Below are 22,170 nucleotides of genomic sequence, written 5' to 3' on the forward strand. Positions count from 1 at the left end.
CCTTGCTTGAAAGAGGCTGAAAGTTGGAGCCTCCTCCACGTGTCAAACGCCATCCCGTCTCGTCTCCGCCTCCTTGGGTTTTCCCCTTACTCGCCCGCTCGCGCACCCGGCGGAAGTGTGCAGTGTGTGGACGCGGACGTGGACTGTTGGAACTGGAAGTGAGACACGATGCGGATGCCCGCCAACGCCAACGCCAACGCCAAAGCCGTCGCCGTTGCCGTCACCGTCGCAGCCGACAACCGGCCGGTCGTTGCCGCGGCTGGTGCTGCTGGTGCTGCTGTTGTTTCTTCACCCTCAGAGATTCTTCAGCCTCCTCCTGCTCCTCCGCCTCCACTTCCTCCGCCCTCAGTCCCGTCCATGTCGTTGCCGCTGGCTCGCCCGTCGCGCCATGACACCGCCCACGCTACCGGCCGCCTCGAACCTTATTCCTTCTCTGTCAACCATCCGCCGCCGCCAACCTACTACCGCCGCCTGGCTGCCGGTCCAGCTCCGGCTCCGCTGTCGGGTGTGCCTTCGGCTTCCACGCCGGGTCCTCCCGCTGCAGCCGCTGCAGCCTCCCGTCATGACGCGCTCAGATTTCCTCCATCGCCCTCGCCAACACCCTCGCATCCCGCCACCTTCGGCGTCCTCGGCGGCAGCAACCACGACAGAAATCACAGTAATTCAAGCTTCGTTAGCAATGCCAGCCATGGCTATGCCACTCTTACCCCGCGTTCCGATCCCAAGCCCAGCCGCTGTTCCGTCATGGACCTTCAGAATGTGCTGTGCGACCCGGATGACGATGTGAACATGTCTTCGTCGCGCTCGAGTCACCCCCCTACGCCCCCCCATCTTGCTGATGTACTTAACCCTCCCGCCTCGAGTTCCATGCCCGCCTCTCCAACGTCGGATTCCTTGGAGCCCCTGACATTTGTCGCTCGTCCGAATCCCTCTCACGTCGTCATGACTACGAGGCCTCAATTGCAGACCTCTCAACCCCAGCACGCGGAGCCTGGCTGCAAGACCTGTCAAATTCGTAAGATGCCTTGTGATGAGGGGCGTCCCTCATGTAAGTTTGTACCTCGCTGAATTAGTCGCGTCTATTCGTCGATCAATGGCTTTCGTGGTCCGAGTCTCCGTCTGACAAGCTCAACAGGCCAAAACTGCTCACGCATGGGCATCCATTGCTTGGGCTATATTTCTCCGAGTCATGCCAGCACCCAACAGGCGTCGGACCGTTCCGTGCCCAGCGTTAGTGCCAACGCCAGACGCCAGGATCAGGAAGAGTATCTCTTCTTCCTCCTTGATCATTACCGACACACCAAACGCCACTGCATGTGGGAACTCATCACCCTCGATTTCAATGAGCATTTTTCGTGTAACATGCGTAAGGAGGCTCTACAGATGATCAAACGCCGAAGATTGAAGGACAAGGAGTAAGTCGTTCATGATAACCATGATTTCTGTCCGGGCGCCTATATGTAGCTAATACGATTCTTAGTACTCGGGAAGCTTCACCAAATGATGTCTTGGGCAATGCGCAACGTCACAAGGTTAAGAGAGGCCGCCGACCGAAATCTAACGTCCCTTCTCTGCAGTCAAATAGGGATGGGCACGGCAGCGAGTCTGCCGCCGGGTGAGACAGCAAGACAACTCATCATTCTCGTGACGTCATCTACACTGAATGGCCTATCTCGCCTCTCCTCTTGGCCTCTATCTGCTCTGGGCCAGTCGGTCAACGCACCAATTTGAGTGGCGTATCTAGCGGTTGTCGGCCAGTCAGCTAGAACGCCCACCTATCGAATCTAGATGGGGTTCATTCCGGCATGATCTATCACAAGCCGAGCGTTTCAGAAAGAAGGCTCTCAACACCTGAAGACTGGTCTTAGCTGGATCCAAGATCAAGGTAGCAGACTAGTACAATTATCCAGTCTCTGCAAGTTCTTGTCCAGCAACCTCCGGCAACCTACCTATAAGGACTCGGTCAAGGCAGCGTGAGAGACAGATCTTGCCACTCTGTCGACTCTATTATTCGTTATCCTCCATCATCCACTTGGCTTACAATGCGTCCCACGACGCTGGCTCTCTGAGGGTGCACTGCCAGGAACAATCAGGCGGTGGCCAATTGCAGGATCAAGGGACCTCTCGAGACTGCCATGGGTGCATCGAAGCCAGTTCTGTATTCATTCGCCGAACATTCGCAATGTACGGCAATGTACGGCAATGTTTTAGAGGTGTCACCGAGACCCAAAGCCAATGTCTGCCCGTAGCTAGCTATAGGGTCTGGTCCCCATGGCTTGAGAGATCTACCCGAATGCTCCGCATCTAGAGGTTAGCAGAAGACATGATGCAGACTTGGCTTGGCATTTCTTCAACCCAAGCCGGTGTGCGTTGATTTGCGCCAAGGTTCGGAGGCGACGAGTGCGATACCGACCTCGACCGGTCACCGTAATTCACTGTCAATTCTCATACGATGCCCGCGTAGATCACGGAGGGCTACTGAGAGCACGTAGGCTCGGCTGTTTGGGGTTTTGACTGTCCATATGACATCACCAACACTCGGAAGACCTCTCACTCGCGAATCCAGCCAGCCTTGAGTCGATCACGAGGCATTCAAGGCCACTCATATCCTGCCTTCTTTCTTTGTACATCCCTGTGAGAAAACAGTCCCTCGAACGTCGCAGCCGGGTTGGCGGGCCGCCGTTCCTGCTGGCTACTGACGGGAGAAGGCAGCCTACGATTTTGAACGCCTCTTTAGTCACAGCACCTATGTATGAGATCGACAGTATGTTCTCGAGTTTCTCAAGCGGAGCTGCTTTCGCCCCCGAGACTTCTTGCACAGGGCAGGGGCCAATGGCATCGACAATGATGCCTCACCTTGGTGAACGATGATCTCCTGTCCACCTTGGCGCGAGTTTGACGCAAGGGAGTTCGGGCAACAGTAGAACCTCACACAAGAGAGCATAAATATGTAGTAATGCGATTGTGCTTAGGTGACAAACTCATCACTATGGCAGACTAGATTAGCGAGTTAAATTAGCAGCATAGATTAGCAGCTCACACCATAGTGTGCGCATTAATAAGCTTCGCTTTTGATGCGGCCATCAGGTGGTCGCCCTAGAGGAATATTACTAAACCAGAGATCATGCAGTTGTCTGTCTGTGCCGCGTGCACTTTGTTTTGCATTTTGTCAACTTTCTTGGGCGAATAATCCAAATACTCCTCTCTCTTGCTCTCGATCACGAGTGGATCTTAGTAGAAAGTAATACCTAGATAAGAGTGGCCGTTGAGAAGCACTTATTCACTTCACTTCGTCTCTTTCCTTCTTTTTTTCTTAGACTTTGTCGTTCCCTTGGTTCTATTACCAATTGAACCCATGTAAACTTACGAGAGATTCCGTTATTTTGTGGTCAATAAAAATGGCGTATTCACTTAGTCTCGCGTGCTGTAGGAGCACGATAAGCTGTTGTGTTCACACTGTTGGATATGCCGTAGCGCACCGATCAGCCATTCGGATTTAAGGTACGTCAAGCGATACCGACATTGCTTCAGCCACAAATGATGTATGCTACGATAGACCTTAAACTTGATGCGGCTGTTATATTGGGAAACTTCTAGAAATCAGCTGAGACTTTTAAGAAATACTTCGTCAAAGGGGACATGCAGTCAGTATTATCCAACAGCGCCATGCATAGGGAAGCACGACAGCTGAATCATTGATCATTTCACTTTCCACTCGCAATGAATACGACCAATCAAATTGTGCGTTCGAAAAGCGCACGAAACATTCAATATGAGCATCGCATTCAATTTACAAGCGATGATACAATTTCCAATAGATCTCATAAGTCTTTTTCAGTTTCATCCCCGAACGTGATATTTGACATTATGAGCTAGGATCATAAACGCTTGGCTACTGTCAGGCCTCGCCGGTTAAGGGATAGCTTAAGGGGCATGAGGAGGGGGACCAAGCAACAAAGGAGCAGCTCAGGCATATATAGAGCGCTGGTAGTACACCTCGAGGGAAGGGCAGATTTCAGTAATTCATCTTCTAGACCCTAACAGCAGTTGGCCTCTGTGAGCTTCTTCCCTGTGTCACACACCTATTGACAGTCTACCTACATAGGGAATCGGCTTGATGTGATACCACCCCGTACGGTTCTTATCAATGTAGCCACTGATAGTGGGTGACATAGGTCCCAGTGTACCTAGAACATGGAACCGCTCATCTCAACTCATCTCATGCAATTTTCTAGCACTTACATTTACAGGGTTCTGGTTCCGTCTATTACCTTGTGCAGAGGCATAGTCTCGATAAGAGGGGGAATCGGGGCACCCAGCACACCGGTCAACTAAGTAGGCTACCATAATTTGACGATTGGAACAAGCACTTGATCTGATACCATTGATTTATATTCTGACTACATTGTGGCCATCGCTCAGGAGCTACAGCTAGCGGCATGAGGCGACATGCAGAATACCACTTAGCCATCCACAGTCGTAGTGAAGGATCTCATACAGATCTTTAGGTCGTCTCGTGGACCTAAATTGACATGTTTCCGGCGTCCTTCGACTAATCTCCTGAAGTTCGGTAATGAGAAGGTGCGGGGTAATTATTACGGAATCGATTCACATGCGGGCGGGTGGGTTCCCTTTGTTTCCTAACGTTGGTCTCACTTAACCTCCTTTTTAAGGACTAGCCTGGCTAGCCTGGGATCTCGGGTCTCATTGAAGGAGGCGAGTGGCGTTGAGTCCCAAGAAACATCGAGCATGAAGCCGCCCAACGCAGTTTCTCCTCAAACAACTGATTTCGAGAGAAGAAGTCGCCACCTGAGCAACAATTAAGGAGACTATTCATGTCTAAGATCCCACGTATGATCTATTGTATCTCGCCTTTGCATGACTCAGCCTCAATAATGCTTCAGTTGAGCAACCTAACTCAGAATGGTATCCCGCAAGCCCCGGCCCTATCGACCTAAGATAAGAGGTCGGTACTTCTTCCAGATTCGCCGTCTTATAATACCCATCTAGCTCCTTGAAACTGATCGATATCGGCGGCAGGTTGCTACGAATGCTCGAAGCGTCGGATCAGCTGCGATCGCGCGGAGCCTGAATGTGAGAAGTGCTCCGGGAAAGGGTTAAAGTGCAGCGGTCTAGGGGTTCGACATCGATTCAGCGATGGGGCGGCATCGCGAGGCTTTTGGAGAGGCAAAACCGTTCAGCAAGCCTACGAACAGTGAGTGCAAACACGCAATGTCGTTGGCTGAGAATGTTGGGAAGTAACCACTCAAAAGACCACGAGACCACGAACGGGGCTACCATAGTGTACAAATATGGCGCACAACAAGAAAAAGGCACTTCTCCCCGACTTCAGGTCCGGTCGGCATGGCACAAGGTCTGGGACCAGTTACCGTCTACTCTGGATTATTCCCACCAGCTAATGATGTGCGAGAATTCAGCTGGGCCAGCTCACGTAGAGTCCGACGGTGCTACTATTGTGCCCTCCGAACGGCATGAAAGCACCGTTCGTAATATTATTCTCGAGAGTTTAGACAGGCCTGCTACTCTATGGTCCGAGATGGAAGCCGGTGCCACCCGCTGTTTCACTCATCAACCAACCTCAAGCAACTTGACCCCTTGGGAGACTCATTTGCTGTCGTATTGTAATGACATGATATTCTTTCTGTAACTATAACGCGCTGCTAACAATGACATCTTCAGTCTCAGCCCACATTGCGGTAGAAATGGTGGCCGCGGATGGTCACCATAACGGCTGGCGCCACCTTGTTCTACCTATCGCTCATATGGATCCCTTAGTATTGAAATCCGTGCTCGCCGTTTCTTCGTTTCATTTAAGTAATCAAAGACGTACGGCCGAGTCTGAGGGCAACACGCACCAGGTCACAAGGTCAAGGCTACACAACACGTCGGTGGTTCCGATGCAGCTATACGCAACAACAATTCATGATCTAGGAAGACGACGTGACCTCGAAGCCCATGATCGTTCAAGTAAGATTCGCACATTAGTCGTCATACTTGTCCTACTTGTTTCCGCCATGGTGACAGGATCGGATGACTTCCCGATGTTGTTTCGTCTCCTAGAATCTGCACTGGCAACTATTGGTGGAGAAGACTGTCTGGGACACGATGAGCTTTCAGCCTTTATAATGCGCCAGGTTTACAAGTAAGTGACTTAGATTCGATTATCTTGTGGTAAGGTAGGGAGACCAGGTGCTCGGTGGCACAGCCGGAAGTTTCCCTTTTGAACGGTGAACTAATTTGTGGCCTGGCAGATTACGCGTATATTCAGCTCCTCTTCTGAGCGAGGAGAGTGGCATTCTGACTCTATCTTCACGAAAGCAAGTCACTAGAGCATTCGAATGCATGAAATACTGCTCGCAGCAGCGACCAGAGCATTCGGAGACAGTATCGCGCATTATGAATCTAGTTCAGCAGTCGCACAATATCTATCTCCACAGAGCAGGTACTAATGTGATGATATCACAGTCTGCCGTAATCAGTCTTGATAATCACATGAAGAAATCTGTCGAGAGAGTGCAATTGTTTATCGAAACTTTCCAATCATTCCCCGCTGACTCACCAGGAAGAGAAGTGTTGGTTTGGGCATTCTTTGTGGCAGCTTCAGGATGCATGACGGATGAGCATAAGGACTTTTTCAGAATCACTCTACGTGAATGTCACCAGAAGAGTCGTTTTGAGAACATCTTAAAGGCTCTTAATCATCTAGAAAGAATCTGGGATCGTCAGCTCTTTGGACTTCGCTGGGCTTCTCAGCTCCCTGAAGCTCGTTTGCTCATCATGTAAGGAAGCTATTTGACTGTCTGGACAAGTCAAGTAAGGTGTGGGACGAGGCAGAGGATTGCATAGCTTGAGGTATTTTGGAGGAGGTGTATATGATGTTTGGAACTTACATTCTAAATGGGGTTTACGGCCTAGTAATACGCACAACATACACGGGAATAATGATTTTTTGGAGTATATCGATGGCTTTTTCGCGATAGGCAGTGCAAATATTGAAACTAGAATAGCTAGAAGTATACTCCTTGTTCAAGGGCTGACGCAGCTTATTCCCCGTTATCAGTAGGAGGCTAATCTCTTATTCTACTTCTGTGCGTGACTAGGTAATTTGAAAAATGCAAATACAGAGAACAAAGGCATCATTGATCTAATTTCCCGTGCCTCAGAACGCCTGATTGCACTTGTTAATACTGTTGACCCATAGCCATAGCTCATTTTCGATCGAGTAAATAGGTAGAATATTCGGTCATTTGATTCTAATGTCACTTGGATTTCATACTAAGCCCCAGAAAATCCAATGATACAAGACGCGTCGGCGAAGAAAACGATAGCTGCAGACAAGGATGTCTTCGACAGTTTAGACCAAACTCCTTCGTCAAATACGCTAACACCAGCTACATGCCATCCCGTATCATAGCATTTATGAGTTGGACATGGCGGTTGGCGTTTGTCTCACTCCACTCAGTATCGTAGTTCAGCCCATAAGGCCAAATGTGCGAACCACCACAGTTGATAACTGCTCCTGAGCCATCCCACGACCGTAGTAATGGCAGCGCAGTGGCCCAATCTCCAGCAGCGCACTTCCGATCGAACGCAGCAGTTTGACCAACTCCCAGAGTATGAGAGACCTCATGAAGGGCCGTTCTCTCATTCATATATGCTCGGTTTGAGCCAAATCTGACGTCGCCGTTGTAATTTGCCTCCGCAGTTGGTACGCCAGGAGTATAGTAAACGCGCAAGTTCTTTGTTGCGCTTCCGAGGCGAGAATGACGGGCAACAGCAAGACGCATTGCAGCTTCGATTTTGTTATAGGCGTCTGTCTGATCCGCCGTAGGGCTTGCGGCCTTCTCGAGGCTCCAAGTGATTGCGCTCTGCACAGCTGCGGCGTAAGTTGCAGCTGTCATGAGAAGAGACAGCTTCATGGTGGTAAGTTTGTGACAAAGTTTCTCTCCAATGATTGGCAGTGTATGTTGACCGATGCTCTACAAGAAGGAGGAGTGACCCCAAGTTGTGTGGTTATGAGCGCCACTCGGAAGAGTGAAAATGACATCTTCTTATACCTCTTCAGTTTTGCGGGCTCGGCTCTCATCTCGGACTTGATTGCAAGAGTCCCAGGTAGTTTTTCGTAAGGAAAAGCTGATTTGCAGATTTCGGTGCCGTGGACTGGCGACAATGCTAGCCTCGCTTCGCATCCCTGGATGGTGTGATTCGACGCACATGGGAAAGGTCCCGGATTTGAATCACCCGGCGAGTATGACACCGAGCGCCCAATAGAGATACTTGGCCCGAGAAAGGCCCCTCAATTGTGACATATTTAACCCATTTCCCCGCAGGCGTCAAGCTCAACTGCCGTTCCAAGACTATGTTTCCGGCGAGCCATCTAGGATCGTCGCCGGGCTTTAATATAACCTTATCTTCCACCAACCTGCTCTCCAAAATCGACATGGCGCTAAAACAATTCTGGCGAGCCTGTACGACAAATTGAGGATCCTGCGTAGCAGTTCGGGGGCGAAAATGGAAGGTCATAAACCCAATTTGATCCACAGACTAGTACTGATCATACCGCGGAAATTAAGAAGATAGATGATGAACAGGCTTGTTTTGTGAACGTGTACTTCTCGTCGATTGGCCTTTCTAATATCAAGTCCCAGCTCCTCTTTGTTTGTATTGCCTGGGGCTGTCTAGGTACGTATACACTCTGGGAATGTGCAAGCTTTACTCGGCGCCGGCTGTGTGATCACTTACGTAGTAGATGCCGTCATCGATGAACGATACCTTATATGTAGAGAATGACCAGCCACTAGTTTTTGCTCATCTCAATTCTAAGCTTCCCAGTTATAATCGTGGCGACGCAAAGTCTCGATCCTGGTTTTGCAGCAAGTTACAGCGTACGCTGTGCTGCTGAGAGCCTGGAAATGTGGATCTGACTCTCAAGATAGACATCATTTACATCGGGATTTGGAAGCGGTCAGATAGGGGAATCTCGAATCGCAGCCACCTCGCGCATCCTTCAAATCTGCTTGGAGTGTCTAATGGCCTTTAATAACAGATGAAAGATTGTTATACAGTTCATGACGGCCACGTAAAGTGGGACTCTCCGGCCAGCACTCTGCTTTGTCCTTAAGAACTGCAATGGTGAGTCTTTCTATGCCAATTCTCTTTTCAGATTCTAGTCAGTTTCTGTGGATCTTGTGGTCTCTGGGTTGTGCTCCATCTGAGCAATATCCCCTGCCACCCTCTTTTCCAGGCTCACGGCCAATCAGGCGTGGCAGGCCAGTAGAGCAAAGTCATGCGCATAGCGAACGACACAATCAGTATCAGCTCAAAGTGCTACAAGCTTTTCCAAGCCGATGGCAAAAGCATGAATGAATTAATATATGGGGTCTTAGTACGTTAAGGTATCTTGTACGAAATTTGTTGTGAGAGAGGGTTATTAAACCTTACAATGTCAGCTTCTCTTGGTCCATAGAGGGATTAACGAAAGCCTACTTTGTTTCTTCTGAGTCCAATCATTTGCGCCATTTCAGTCCAAAAGCCAACTGGCGGATCAACCAGGGAATCTTCATAGGCTTCGATCAAAGGCCGCTCCCAAACAAGATCGACCTCGTGAGGTCTTATGTATCTGGTCTTCTTAAAAAGCTTCCATCCACAAAACAGAACGACAGCTAGTATCTGCATAGTGTAGCTCTGGAAGAACAGCTCTACTGACCATGGGCGGAACGCGTAGTAACCGTACACCAAGAGAATGAGTAGCTGAAATCCCAAAGCAATATATGCACCGTAAGGCTGGAAATATCCATAGTAGGGTCGGGTTTTGCGGTCAACTCCCTGAGCGACACAGGCCTTATGATAGTTGATAAACGTGATCGACATGATGATGAAGCTGATCAGCCCGCCTCCCGTGATAAGCGCAGTCAGCCACGTAATAACAACGGCAGAACTGCTGCTAACTTGGAGGAAAGACAGCATCGGGAATAGCATAACAATGGCAAAACAGTAAATGGGAGTTCCATTCTTGTTACAGCGACGTAGGAAACGAGGCGCTCGTCCTTCGAGGGATAGCGAGTAGAGCGCTCTAGTGGCACAGTAGGTGTAGGTATTGCCAGCCGAGAAGATAGATGTAAGGATGAGTGCGTTAACGATGTGAGGAAGCACGCCAATGCCGAGGGTCTCCATGGCAATCACATACGGAGAAGCCGCAGCAGTACCGCCACCACCGTCCCCAAAGTAGAGATCGACTAGGGTCGGGTGATTGTACGGAACTACGATGCCAACAGCCAGTGCGCCAATGATGAAGAAGATACAGAACCGGTAGTAGACGGTAATGAATGCTGATTTGATATAGATGCTTGGGCGTTGGGCTTCAGCAGATACCATGGAGATGTACTCAGGACCGACGACGGTGAAGGAGGCACTGAAAAGTGCGGCGAGAAACCCTTCGAAACGACCCAGGTCGCCGCCCGATAGATATGTTGCAAATGAGCCGGGGTTTGTAAAGTGGCGGAAGCCGTATGCATCACGTTGAGGGTTGCCGCCGACCATAGTCACAAATGTGAAAGCGAAAAGCATGAAGATCAATATCAGCTTGCCTCCGGAAAGCCAGAACTCAGCTTCGCCATAACCCCGTACCGCTAGAACGTTGATCAACCTGTGGACAAAGGTAAGTGTTACATTGCGTTTATGTTTTCAGCAGGTCTCCCCTTCATAAAAGGGGGTAAGAGATAGAAGCAGAGGGGGCCTGCAAATTAGAACGTTTTTCTTACCCATAAAGAATGATCACAGCAGCACAAATCCCCGCTGTCGGTCCTGGTTTAACGACCTCGTCACTCCAAAACGAAATGACGATGTTGAGAGCAGTAATCTCAAAGGGAATCAAGATGGCTTCGTAGAGGAAAAAGTTCCATCCAGCAAGAAATCCAAGTGCGTCATCGACCCAATACCCAGCGAGACGGACAAAGCCACCTGCGACGGGCATATACGTGTTCATCTCAGCAACAGAATTGTTGACGAGAGCGAGAATCAGGGTGTAAATGGTGTAAGCAATCAGCAAGCTGCCGGGACCACCTTTGGCGAGACCACCGCCGATGCTAATGAAGAGTGCCGTTCCAATGGATCCACCTGCTGCGATGAGCTGGATTTGGCGATTGTTGAGCCTCCGATGCAGGTGACCCATCTTGTCTTCCGAGTCGACATTCCGGATGCTACCGAGCTCGGCGGTCATTGCGTCGCCGGAGCTCGGGTGCTTCTCTGTATGCGACTCCTTCATTGTGGTAGCACCGGATGAAAGGGAAATGAAGGCCGCAGCCGTTAAGCGGTACCACAAGAATGAACCAAGAACGGGTGGGATTAAAAGATTCAATCACAGCAGCATGTAAAGTTTGCGACACATGAAGTCTGGCAGGCTTTGCGGAACGAAGGAAAGGGGAGTGAGGAAGAAGATCAGCGTCAGGATGAGTGGGAAAGATGTCGCTTTTGTTAAACGACTAGCAACAATAGGCTTGTCGACTGTTATCGGGCTGAATGGTTGGTATCTCCAGAAACCGAGACTCCAGACACAGACTAGCTCCACACCGGCCAAGGCATACCTGTAAAGCGAAGGGAACGGCAAAGTGGGTTGGCAACGGCACAAACAGTCCAACACCGACGTTGCCTAGAAAATAGCACGGAATCCTCTTCCATGTCGTATCGCGACAGGGCCTACAGTATGTACATAGATGATAAGGGAACAGGGACCAAGATTCTTGGCCCCATACTAGTTAAATTTGGGCTTGTATAATTGGTTGCACCCCGCGTCCGGCGTTCATTTCTTGAATCATCCTAGCACTTGGCACGCTTCCCAGATAGAGTGCTACGTCAGCCCAGCTGTCTAGCCCTGGTCGATACGGATCAGCAATCAGTCGCTGTCTGAGTACCTTGTTATCGAAGAAAATAAATTCTTTGTGAGTCACAAATACGAGGATACAGTTTTGATAAAATAGTGTAGTGCTCATCCAGCACTTGAATTGATATGCTTCTTCAAGCTTGCCATGAGAGAGATGGCTGTACAATCAGTCGCTGTCAGACGACACGGATATATATATTCGTACGGAGTACGGAGTACATGCAGGTGAGCATCTGGGGCTGTTTTTGATAAGATGGCTTGCACCCCCCTGCCATAGACCCCACAACTATCAACAGGCGGAGTTACGGACGCCTGGGGTACCCGGGGGAACCATGCAGTCACGATAGGTAACTTTGTCCTTTGCGACGATGGCCGCCATCGTCCGGTCGAAGTGTCTGGGCGCCTAGGGGAAGTATTTTCCGTACGTAGTACAGGCTGGGTTACCCAAGCACGCTAACAAAGGTAGCTTCACTGCCAGGGTCTTGGTTTGATCACCTGGTCCGCCAAGCCCCTACTCTTCACAATTGGCCCCGATAAGCAAAAGTGAAGCGTCGCAATGTTGCCCGCAGGCCTATTCAGCAGGTTTTGAGCTATATGAATACGCCGTCACAAGGCCTACGGGGTCAATCAATACACAAAGACCAATAAGCAGCGGTATCGACTCGCCTTTATTAGGAAAAGAACATGACCTAGTCTCCTCTTACTTATAGTCATCCTCATAGAGTAAGATGTAGCCAACCGACTAGGCACTCGTACTATGGATATTGTCTAGATCCTATCAGTTTCAAAATTTTCCTTGATCCTCGAAGAAAGTATGTGTGCTAGCTGTCACGACTGCCTACTTATGTATGTGTCTCCTTAGCAACAGCGGATATCTTTCATAATTCTCGGTGGCTCCCAATTCACTTCAGTGCGCGTTATTCAATCAGGATAATGCTGCCCAGGTCCAGATGCTGACGCCTTTGCCGGGCTGGGCATCTATGTATCAATACAGTGCTAGACCTTTCAAGCGGCCACAGTCGAAGCCTTCAAGCATTGCTATATATACGATCGTCAGATGTATATAGGCTTCCGCATACTCATAACTCGATACCTCTTGTTCCCCAGTGGCGACGCTGGCAGTTGTATCGACGTTTTCTTGTCTTGCCAGTCATATCTGTGGCCATGGTGAATCGACACTATGTAACTTTTTTCGTGTTTTTCTGGGCTAAGACACCTGACACTGAGCTCTTCGTAGTTCTCTATTGGTCACACAGGAAGAACACGAAGTTCGTTTAGACAACCCATGCTTCTTTCCAGTAAAATTCGATGCGCGAAGGGAATCCGGAGAAAAATGCAGCCCGAACCTAGCGGATTGCGGTGCGCAAGGCTCTGAATACACATTCATGCCCATTGATACAACCTTGCTCGATTTCGGATTTTCAATTATTTTGGCTCAATCTGTAGCCCAGAAATTACAGCTACTAGAGAATTTCCCAACACAACGTCAACATACTATTCATTTTACACAGCGAAAAACGATGTAGTCCTTAGACCATCTCTGGGACAGTGTCGTCCCCTTAAATCCCCCACTGCTAAGCCGAAGGAGAGCAGGCACGACAACGGATCGCAATACCCTTTTTCTCTGGTAAGTTAGAAAAACATCAGATCGTGGGTGATTGTCCTACCATATCAGTTCCGTTGGTGTTTGAGCATTCTGCAGAGAGTGGGTAGTACTGTTGAATTGACCAGAGAGACGTGATAGGGGAATAGTTGAATAGAATCCTAGCCCGAGGCACTTCATCGCGATATAGTTGCACAATATCTATAGGTTTAGCAAGTTAGTACACGACACAATGCCTAACCCAGAGGAAAAGCAAACCCATGAGACGGCGCGTGATCACTGGCGTCGGATTCCCCCGAACCCCGAAACCAACACCCGTTCCGATCCAGTCCACACCCTTCAGTTCACCAGAAAGAAAGTCCAAGCCATCTTCAGGACCAAGAAGAACAGCTACGATCGAATTAGTGTATGGAAGCACAGTAATAGGAAAGTAGTAAACCCTTGATGTTATAGCCGGCCTTTATAATTGCTGCCATGTCTGCCCGGATGCCGGCCTCCACCTGCTTGGGGGTATATCCACTTGCTGCGACAGCAGGATGATTCCAAGGCAGACCTCTATAAAGCGATTGTGTCAGTATGTGTAGGGGAGTGACGGGGCTACAGCGTCTCTAGTTTCTGATTCTAGGTGCCTACGTGAAAATAAAATTGCGTTTGCCGCAATCTGATGAGCATCGGCCGGTGTTAGAAGAACCGGATCTTGGGGCAATTGAGGTCGTAGCGTTTGGTTTGATTGGTGAAGCCGCAATCATAGACCAGAGTCCAAATGCGATAATTGCCCAATAATTGACCATGATGTTGTTCAGTTGAGGGAAGCAGTTGGACGATGAAGTGTCCAAAGGGTGGCTAAGAATGATGAAGATGGTGACTGGTATACCCAGACCGAGGCTCCTGGTAGAGCATGATTACCGTAGCTGCAAGGCTTTTGAAACAAATGTCAATTCCTCCTTTGTCTTCACGAGGGGGAATGCTTGTAAGGCCCCCCTCCATAGTGACTTTGCACGGACGATCAAGACGAGGCGGTCGACTTTAGTTTATTTCGAAACCCCGCATCTGATAGCACGAGTCAGTTACTTTCCGGCCCTACTTTACCTTGATTAGTTACTCCTTTATATAGCGATCTAGCGGACATAGGAACATCTATTAACCCGGCTGGCTCAGCTATTTACCTCGCCTTTTATATTCTAATAATTTATTTTAAATATTTATTTTTATATATATCGCTATTAATAATCCGTAGTTAAAAACTTTATAAGAGGGAAAGTTAAAAAAGTAGAAAATCTAAAAAAATAGTTTATTAAAATAGTAGGAGTATTTATTAATACTATATATTAATACTATATAATCGATATTAAGAATTGCCTAAGTAGTTAATAAAGTTAGAAATAAAAAAAATAAAATAAATTTATTTTTATATTCTACTTTTACTAGTTATTCGGGCGGTTTTTAATATTATTTATATAAAAGTAATATATAAATTAAAAAATATACTTCTTATTTTATTTTTTAATATTATTTTCTTAATTTATTTTTATTTTTTATTTTTATTAATTACTTAGGTAGTTTTTAATATTATTTATATAATATTAATATTTATTTTTTATTTCTATTTTTACTAGCTACTCGGGCGATTTTTAATATTATTTATATAGTATTAATATACGGTATTAGTAAATACTTATACTATCTTACTAAACTATTTTTTTAAATTTTCTAACTTTTTAACTTTCCCTCTTATAAAGTTTATAACTATAGATTATTAATGATAATAATAAGCGCTATTATTTTATAAGCCCGCGTACTTAGTTAAGTTAGCTACTTTTTTAAGTAATAGTAACTTATAACGGTAGTATTAGAGATACCCTCGTCGCTATCGTTAAGAATAATACTAACTTTATAATATCTACCCTAGTACTTTTAACTTTACTCGTATATATATATATATTCGTTACTTTATTTCTTTTATCGAAGTCGAAAAACGCTGCTTCTCTCGCTGTTATTCTAAAGTTATTAAATAAGGCAGAAAGTAAGGGGTGGTTTTTGGCTATTCGGAGGGCGATTAATATGTTACGGCGGGATCGTTAGTATTCGGTAACGGCTATGGCCGGCTATTATTAGTTATAAAGTTTGTTATATAATAAAGATACTCGATATTAACCCTAATAAACTAGCTTACCCGTAAAGGCGAAGATGGCCCCTAATAAGGCGGACCGGACCCTAAAGGGATATAATATTAATATATAATATTAATATAGTTTATTAAGCCCCCCGACGGAGCAATTTACCGGGGCCGTACTATATATTACGTATTAAGGAAAACTAAGTATATTGCGCACTATACTTAACTATTAGGCGCCTATTGCTATTTATAATCCGTAGTTATAAACTTCGCAAGAGGGAAATAAGTTAGAAAATCTAAAAAAATAGTTTAGCGAGATAGTGTAAGTATTTACTAATACCGTGTATTAATACTATGTAACCGATATTGAGAATCGCCCGAGTAGCTAGCAAAGGCAGAATATTAAAACAAATACTTAACTATTAATTAAAATAGCTCCTAACCTTTTACTATATAAAGTCCTCTTAGGTTCTAGCTACTTATAGAGCGAGCTTTACTTCTTTTAATATATATAGAACCTCTTAATACTAGCTTATATAAGTAATTAAGTTTAATATAATCTCTTTTTTTATATAAATATTATTATCGTCGGGCGCCTAACGTCGCCGTTAATAATCCGTAGTTATGAACTTTATAAAAATATTAAAAAGGTAGAAAATCTAAAGAAAATAGTCTATCGAGAGAGTGGGAGTATCTATTAATACTATGTATTAATACTATATAATTAATATTAAGAATTGCCTAAGTAGCTAGTAAAAGTAGAAATAAAAAAATAAATAAATATTATTATTACCTAGGGGGTCTTATAAAAACTATTTAAAATACTAACTTATTATTTTAACTTTATATATTTTTAACCTATTTATTATAATTATTATAACTAAGTTAATATTAATATATTAGATCCTAATATTCGTATTAACCTAGCTATTTATAGTATTTATAATGTTATTTAACTAAATTCCGTACTATTAAAAAGTACTTTATTACTTTTTAAGTATATTTATATTAATTATAATAGCTATAGTATTAAACTAGCTAAAAAGGGTACCTGGCCCGAGAGGGGTAGACTTATTAATAGGTATTTTTAACTTATTAATTACTAACTATATACTAAAAGTAGAGTAAGTTCTTATTAAAGTAATAGTTTATATATTAATAAGTTTATTTAGTAGATTTATTTAGTAAATTTATTTAGTAAATTTATTTAGTTTAAATAGAGCTTTGGGCGATATTAAAAACGATAAAGATAAAAAGAATTTTTATAAGCTCTAATATAAAAAGTAATAAATATTAACCTATTTAGCCCTTTTTTAAAAAACCTCTATATTATTATTAAAGTTTAAAACCTCTATAGTTAAGGGCTATTTCTAATTATTATAGCCGATTATTATAGCTAATTATTATAACTAACTTTTATTATTAACCTTTCCGGCCGGCGCTACTATAGGGCAGCTTATTTATCCTAAATTATATAATAGCTTTTATATTAAAATTACTATATTACGTTAAGTACGTACTTAGGGCATATTATATATATTATATAATTAAAAAGTATAGTCTATTGAGATAGTGGGAGTATTTATTAATACTATATATTAATACCGTGTAATTAATATTAAGAATCGCCCGAGTAGCTAGTAAAGGCAGAAATAAAAAATAAATAATTTCTTTTAAAAGCGTAATTCCGTTAAGGTCGATTTTTTACGCTTATAAAGCCGGAAAGAAACTACTATATAGTCTATTAAAATAGTAAGAGTATAAATTAATATTATATATTAATATTATATAATCGATATTAAGAACCGCCCGAGTAGCTAGTAAAGGCAGAATATAAAAATAAATATAATATTAATATTTATTTATATTTTCTACTTTTACTAGTTACTTAGGTAGTTCTTAATATCGATTATTTACTTTTATATTTTACTTTTATTAGCTACTCGGGCAGTTCTTAATATTACTTTTATAATATTAATATCTAATATCGCCGTTAATAATCCGTGGTTATTAACTTTATAGGAGGGAAAGTTAAAAAGTTAGAAAATCTAAAAAAAATAGTCTATCGAGATAGTAGGAGTATCTATTAATACTATATATTAATATTATATAATTAATATTAAGAACTGCCCGAGTAACTAATAAAGGTAGAATAAAAAAAAACAAATAATATTAATATATAGTATTAGTAAATACTTATACTATTTTAATAAACTATTTTTTTAAATTTCTTTTTTCTTTTTTATCTTTTTTTTTATAAAGTTTATAACTACGGATTATTAATAATAATATTATCGTAATAGCTTTAACGATTTAGAACCTTATTATACGTTATATAATAGTTTTTTTCCGGCTTTATAAGCGCGAAAGATCGACCTTAATAAGATTACGCTTTTAAAAAAATCTTACGATATAGTATACTTTTTAACTATATAATATATATAATATACCCTAAGTACGTACTTAACGTAATATAATAATTTTAATATAAAAACTACTATATAATTTAGGATAAGTAAGTTACTTTATTACTTATTAATAATAAGTTAAGTAATATATTTACGTAGTAATACTAGCTAAAAAAGTTAATAATAGAGGTCGGTTATAAAAGTTAGAAGCGGCCCTTAACTATAAAGGTTCTAAACTTTAATAGCGACGTAGAGGTTTTTAAAAAAAGGCTAAAAGGGCTAATATTTAGCTACTTATACTAGAGCTTATAAATATTCTTTTTATCCTTATTACTTTTAATATTATTTAAAGCTCTATTTAAACTAAATAAATCTACTAAATAAACTTATTAAACGAACTTATTAATATATAAACTACTACTCGTTAAGAACTAAAAATACCCCTCGATAGGTCCCCCCCTCTAGGGCTTAATAAATTAGGCCCCCTCGACGCCCTAGCTATCGTAGTTAATATAAGTATACTTAAGGAGTAATATAGTACTTTTTAATAATATAAAATCTAGCTAAGTAATAATACGAATACTATAAATAGCTAGGCTAATACGGATATTAAAATCTAGTATATTAATATTAACTTAGAAATTATATTTTATAAAACTAAAAATCCTTTTAATATAAACTATATTATAAATATAAGAGAATATATCCCTTTGGGGTCCGGTCCGCCTCATTGGGGGCCATCTTTACCTTTACGGGCAAGCTAGTTTATTAGGGTTAATATCGAGTATTTTTATTATATAATAAAACTTTATAACTAACTATAGCCGGCCGCAGCCGTTACTAAATAGGACACTAACTAAACTCAAGATACTAACGACCCCGCTACCGTAATATATTAATTACCTTTTTAATAACTAAATACTAACCCTTACTTTCTCCCTTTATCTTATTTAATAATAACCTCTCCTTATTAATATTCTTATTTAATACGCTTATTTATACTCTTTTTAAGCTCTTAATTATATTATTAAGTCTAGGTTTATTTATATTACTTTATTATATTAAAAAGGTATTAATAAGAGTAATACTTATTATAATATATTTATCCGTTTTTTATAAATTAATATTATTAATATAATATTTATTAAAGTAATCTCTCTATAGCTCGGGGTTATTTAATATAATATTTATAAAATTAAATAACTTTTAATTATTAAAAAAGCCCTAAGGGTTAACGAGTTATTAATAACGTTTTAGTATTTTAATAAAGTATATTTAAAATAAATAGTTAAATAGTAATAGTAATAGTAATAGTAACGGCGAGGGAAGCGTCTTTAATTTTAATAAAAGAAACGAGGTAACGAATATATATATATATATATATAAATAAAGTTAAAATAGGGTAGATATTATACTTATAGAGGTTAGTATTATTCTTAATAATAGCAACGAGGGCATCTCTAATACTATATTATTATAAGCTATTATTACTTAAAAAAATAGCTAACTTAGCTAAGTACGTAGGCTTATAAAGTAGTAGCATCGGGTACTTAATATTACTATTAATAATTTATAGTTATAAACTTTATAAGAGGGAAAGTTAAAAAGGTAGAAAATCTAAAACAAAATAGTCTATTAAGATAGTAAGAATATTTATTAGTATTATATATTAATATTATATAATTAGTATTAAGAATCGCCCGAGTAGCTAGTAAAAGTAGAATATTAAAATAAATAAGAGAATATATAAAAGGTTTTTTAATTTTTAATAAAAAAGAATATATAATATAAGATCTAACTACTTACGTAAGCTAGTACTAAGAGGTTTTATATATATTAAAATAAGTATAGCTCGCCCTCTAAATAATTAAAACTTAGAGGACTTAACGTAGCGGAAAGTTAAGAATTATTAATAAAAAAGAGATAACGGTCGAGTTAGTTAACTACTATTTTAATTAGTAGTTAGGTATAGAGCGTAATTTACTTAGTTTTTCTTAATACGTAATATATAGTACGGCCCTAGCGGATTGCTCTATTAGGGGGTTATTATACGTTATATAACCTCGGTTATATAATTACTAAAGCCTACTTTCCTTATACCCTCTATATTAGAGCGAGCTTTATACCTATTTCTTATTTTTAATAAATAACTATTCTTTTTATTTATATTAATACCCTTATAATAACTATATAATAATTATAAACTTAGCTCTAATTTAGACCTATATACCTCTGTTAAAAAGTTATTTTCTAGGGATTATAGTTTACTATATCCTTTTTTATAATATTATTTAACCTCTATTATATTTATTAACCTTACTCCTAAACAAATTAATATTTTTTAAAAAGACTACTAATATTACTAAGTAAAAGCTTAATTACTAACGAGACTAGCTAAAATAGTACTTTATTTTATAAATTAAGGCTTGGTTAAGTAACGTCTAAGACTTATTAAACTTAAATAACCGTATTTTTTTATTAAATCTATTATTTTTTATTAAGTTTATTTCTTTAATTAAGGAGTACGTTAAGATGAAAAATAGTACTTAAAATTAAGTATATTAGGTAGCCTTAACTAGATTTTCTAGTACGTATAGCTTTAACGAGGTAATGCGGGATATTCTTTTAAAAGAATATAGAAAGTAAACATTTATATAAGAATAAGAATATATAAATATAAGGGGAAAAAGTATATATAAAAGAGGTTTATATAATAAAGAGAGTAATATAGTTAAATTATTATATAAGAAGTTACTTACTTAACGAAAGGTTAAGATAGGTGAATAGACGCTTATATATAGGTATAAAAACCACCTACTAAAATATTCCATAGCTTATTAATTATAATATAATTAATAAGCGTATATATAAGTAAAGACGTAATCGTAGTACGTAATTCCGTCTAGAGAGAATTCTAGCTTATTTAGTTACTTTTTAGTACTTTCTATTACTAACGTAAGCTTACGTAAGTAGTATTGCTTATATAATTAATACTTATAATAATTAATAGAAATTATAGATTAATATAGTATATAGTTTACTTACCCCTTTAGGGTCCGGTCCGCCTTATTAAGGGCCATTTTTACTTTTATAAATAAGCTAGTTTATTAAAATTAATATTAAGTTCTTATTACGTACTTTAATAAGACTTTATATAGTGGTTTTTTTCTAGCTTTATAAGCGCAAAAGATCGACCTTAACGGGATTACGCTTTTAAAAAAATTTATATAATATAGTATACTTTTTAATTATATAATATATATAATATACCTTAAGTACGTACTTAACGTAATATAGTAATTTCGATACGAAAACTATTATATAATTCGGGATAGGTAAGCTGCCCTCTTTAGCTATTTATTAATAATAAGCTAAGTAATATACTTACGTAATAGCGCTAACTAAAAAGGTTAATAATAAAGGTTAGCCGTAATAATTAGCCGTAATAGTTAGCTATAATAGTTAAAGGCGGCCCTTAATTATAAAGGTTCTAAACTTTAATAGTAATATAGAGGTTTTTAAAAAAAGGGCTAAATAAGTTAATATTATATTAAAGCTCGTAAAGATTCTTTTTATCCTTATCGCTTTTAATATTAGTTAAAGCTACTCTCTATTTAAACTAAATAAATTTACTAAATAAATTTACTAAATAAACTTATTAATATATAAACTACTACCTTAACGAGAACCTACTTTAAAAATACTTATTAATAAGTTTACCCCTCTTAGGCTAGGCACCCTCTTTAGCTAGCTCGACGCTATAGCTATTATAATTAATATAAGTATACTTAAGGATTAATAAAGTACTTTTTAATAATATAGAATTTAGCTAAATAATAGTATAAATATTATAAATAGCTAGACTAATATAAATATTAAGATCCGGTATATTAATATTAATTTAAAAATTATATTTTATAGAGTTAAAAATCCTTTTAATACGGGCTATATTATAAATATAACGGAATATATAAGGGGCCCCCTAACCCTTAATAAGAAGGAGTATATAATATAAGATCTAGCTACTTATATAAGCTAGTACTAAGAGGTTTTATATACGTTAAAGTAGGTATAGCTCGCCCTTTAGACGGGCGGCAAAAGCTTAGGAGCTATTTTTAATAAAAAGAAAATAACGGTTAAGTTA

The 22,170-nt window shown here is 40.7% G+C and overlaps 6 protein-coding genes across 6 annotated transcripts; 3 read left to right on the forward strand and 3 right to left on the reverse strand.

The window, feature by feature from the left end:
- Positions 1-168: 168 nt before the first annotated feature.
- CABS01_12763 (uncharacterized protein) lies at positions 169-1,619 on the forward strand (the record flags this gene model as incomplete). The annotated part of the gene is made up of 3 exons (XM_060546115.1): positions 169-1,048; positions 1,136-1,415; positions 1,481-1,619. 3 exons carry the CDS (start codon positions 169-171, stop codon positions 1,617-1,619), a joined length of 1,299 nt encoding a protein of 432 aa, XP_060395504.1.
- Positions 1,620-5,157: 3,538 nt separating this feature from the next.
- On the forward strand, positions 5,158-5,668 carry CABS01_12764 (uncharacterized protein; the record flags this gene model as incomplete). Its single annotated transcript, XM_060546116.1, has 2 exons — positions 5,158-5,215; positions 5,304-5,668. 2 exons carry the CDS (start codon positions 5,158-5,160, stop codon positions 5,666-5,668), a joined length of 423 nt encoding a protein of 140 aa, XP_060395505.1.
- Positions 5,669-5,687: 19 nt separating this feature from the next.
- Positions 5,688-6,804, forward strand: CABS01_12765 (uncharacterized protein; the record flags this gene model as incomplete). The annotated part of the gene is made up of 4 exons (XM_060546117.1): positions 5,688-5,831; positions 5,880-6,163; positions 6,273-6,463; positions 6,497-6,804. The coding sequence occupies 4 exons, from the start codon at positions 5,688-5,690 to the stop codon at positions 6,802-6,804; spliced, it is 927 nt and encodes a 308-aa protein (XP_060395506.1).
- Positions 6,805-7,412: 608 nt separating this feature from the next.
- CABS01_12766 (ricin B lectin) lies at positions 7,413-7,940 on the reverse strand (the record flags this gene model as incomplete). Its single annotated transcript, XM_060546118.1, has 1 exon — positions 7,413-7,940. One exon carries the CDS (start codon positions 7,938-7,940, stop codon positions 7,413-7,415), a length of 528 nt encoding a protein of 175 aa, XP_060395507.1.
- Positions 7,941-9,492: 1,552 nt separating this feature from the next.
- On the reverse strand, positions 9,493-11,284 carry CABS01_12767 (uncharacterized protein; the record flags this gene model as incomplete). The annotated part of the gene is made up of 2 exons (XM_060546119.1): positions 9,493-10,666; positions 10,782-11,284. The coding sequence occupies 2 exons, from the start codon at positions 11,282-11,284 to the stop codon at positions 9,493-9,495; spliced, it is 1,677 nt and encodes a 558-aa protein (XP_060395508.1).
- A 2,189-nt stretch (positions 11,285-13,473) lies between these two features.
- CABS01_12768 (uncharacterized protein) lies at positions 13,474-14,293 on the reverse strand (the record flags this gene model as incomplete). The annotated part of the gene is made up of 5 exons (XM_060546120.1): positions 13,474-13,515; positions 13,567-13,703; positions 13,761-13,892; positions 13,942-14,057; positions 14,136-14,293. 5 exons carry the CDS (start codon positions 14,291-14,293, stop codon positions 13,474-13,476), a joined length of 585 nt encoding a protein of 194 aa, XP_060395509.1.
- Between the last annotated feature and the right edge of the window lie 7,877 nt (positions 14,294-22,170).

This window comes from Colletotrichum abscissum (genome assembly GCF_030869225.1).
Source record: "Colletotrichum abscissum strain IMI 504890 chromosome Unknown Scaffold_40.1, whole genome shotgun sequence".
In the NCBI taxonomy this organism is placed as follows: Eukaryota; Fungi; Ascomycota; class Sordariomycetes; order Glomerellales; family Glomerellaceae; genus Colletotrichum; species Colletotrichum abscissum.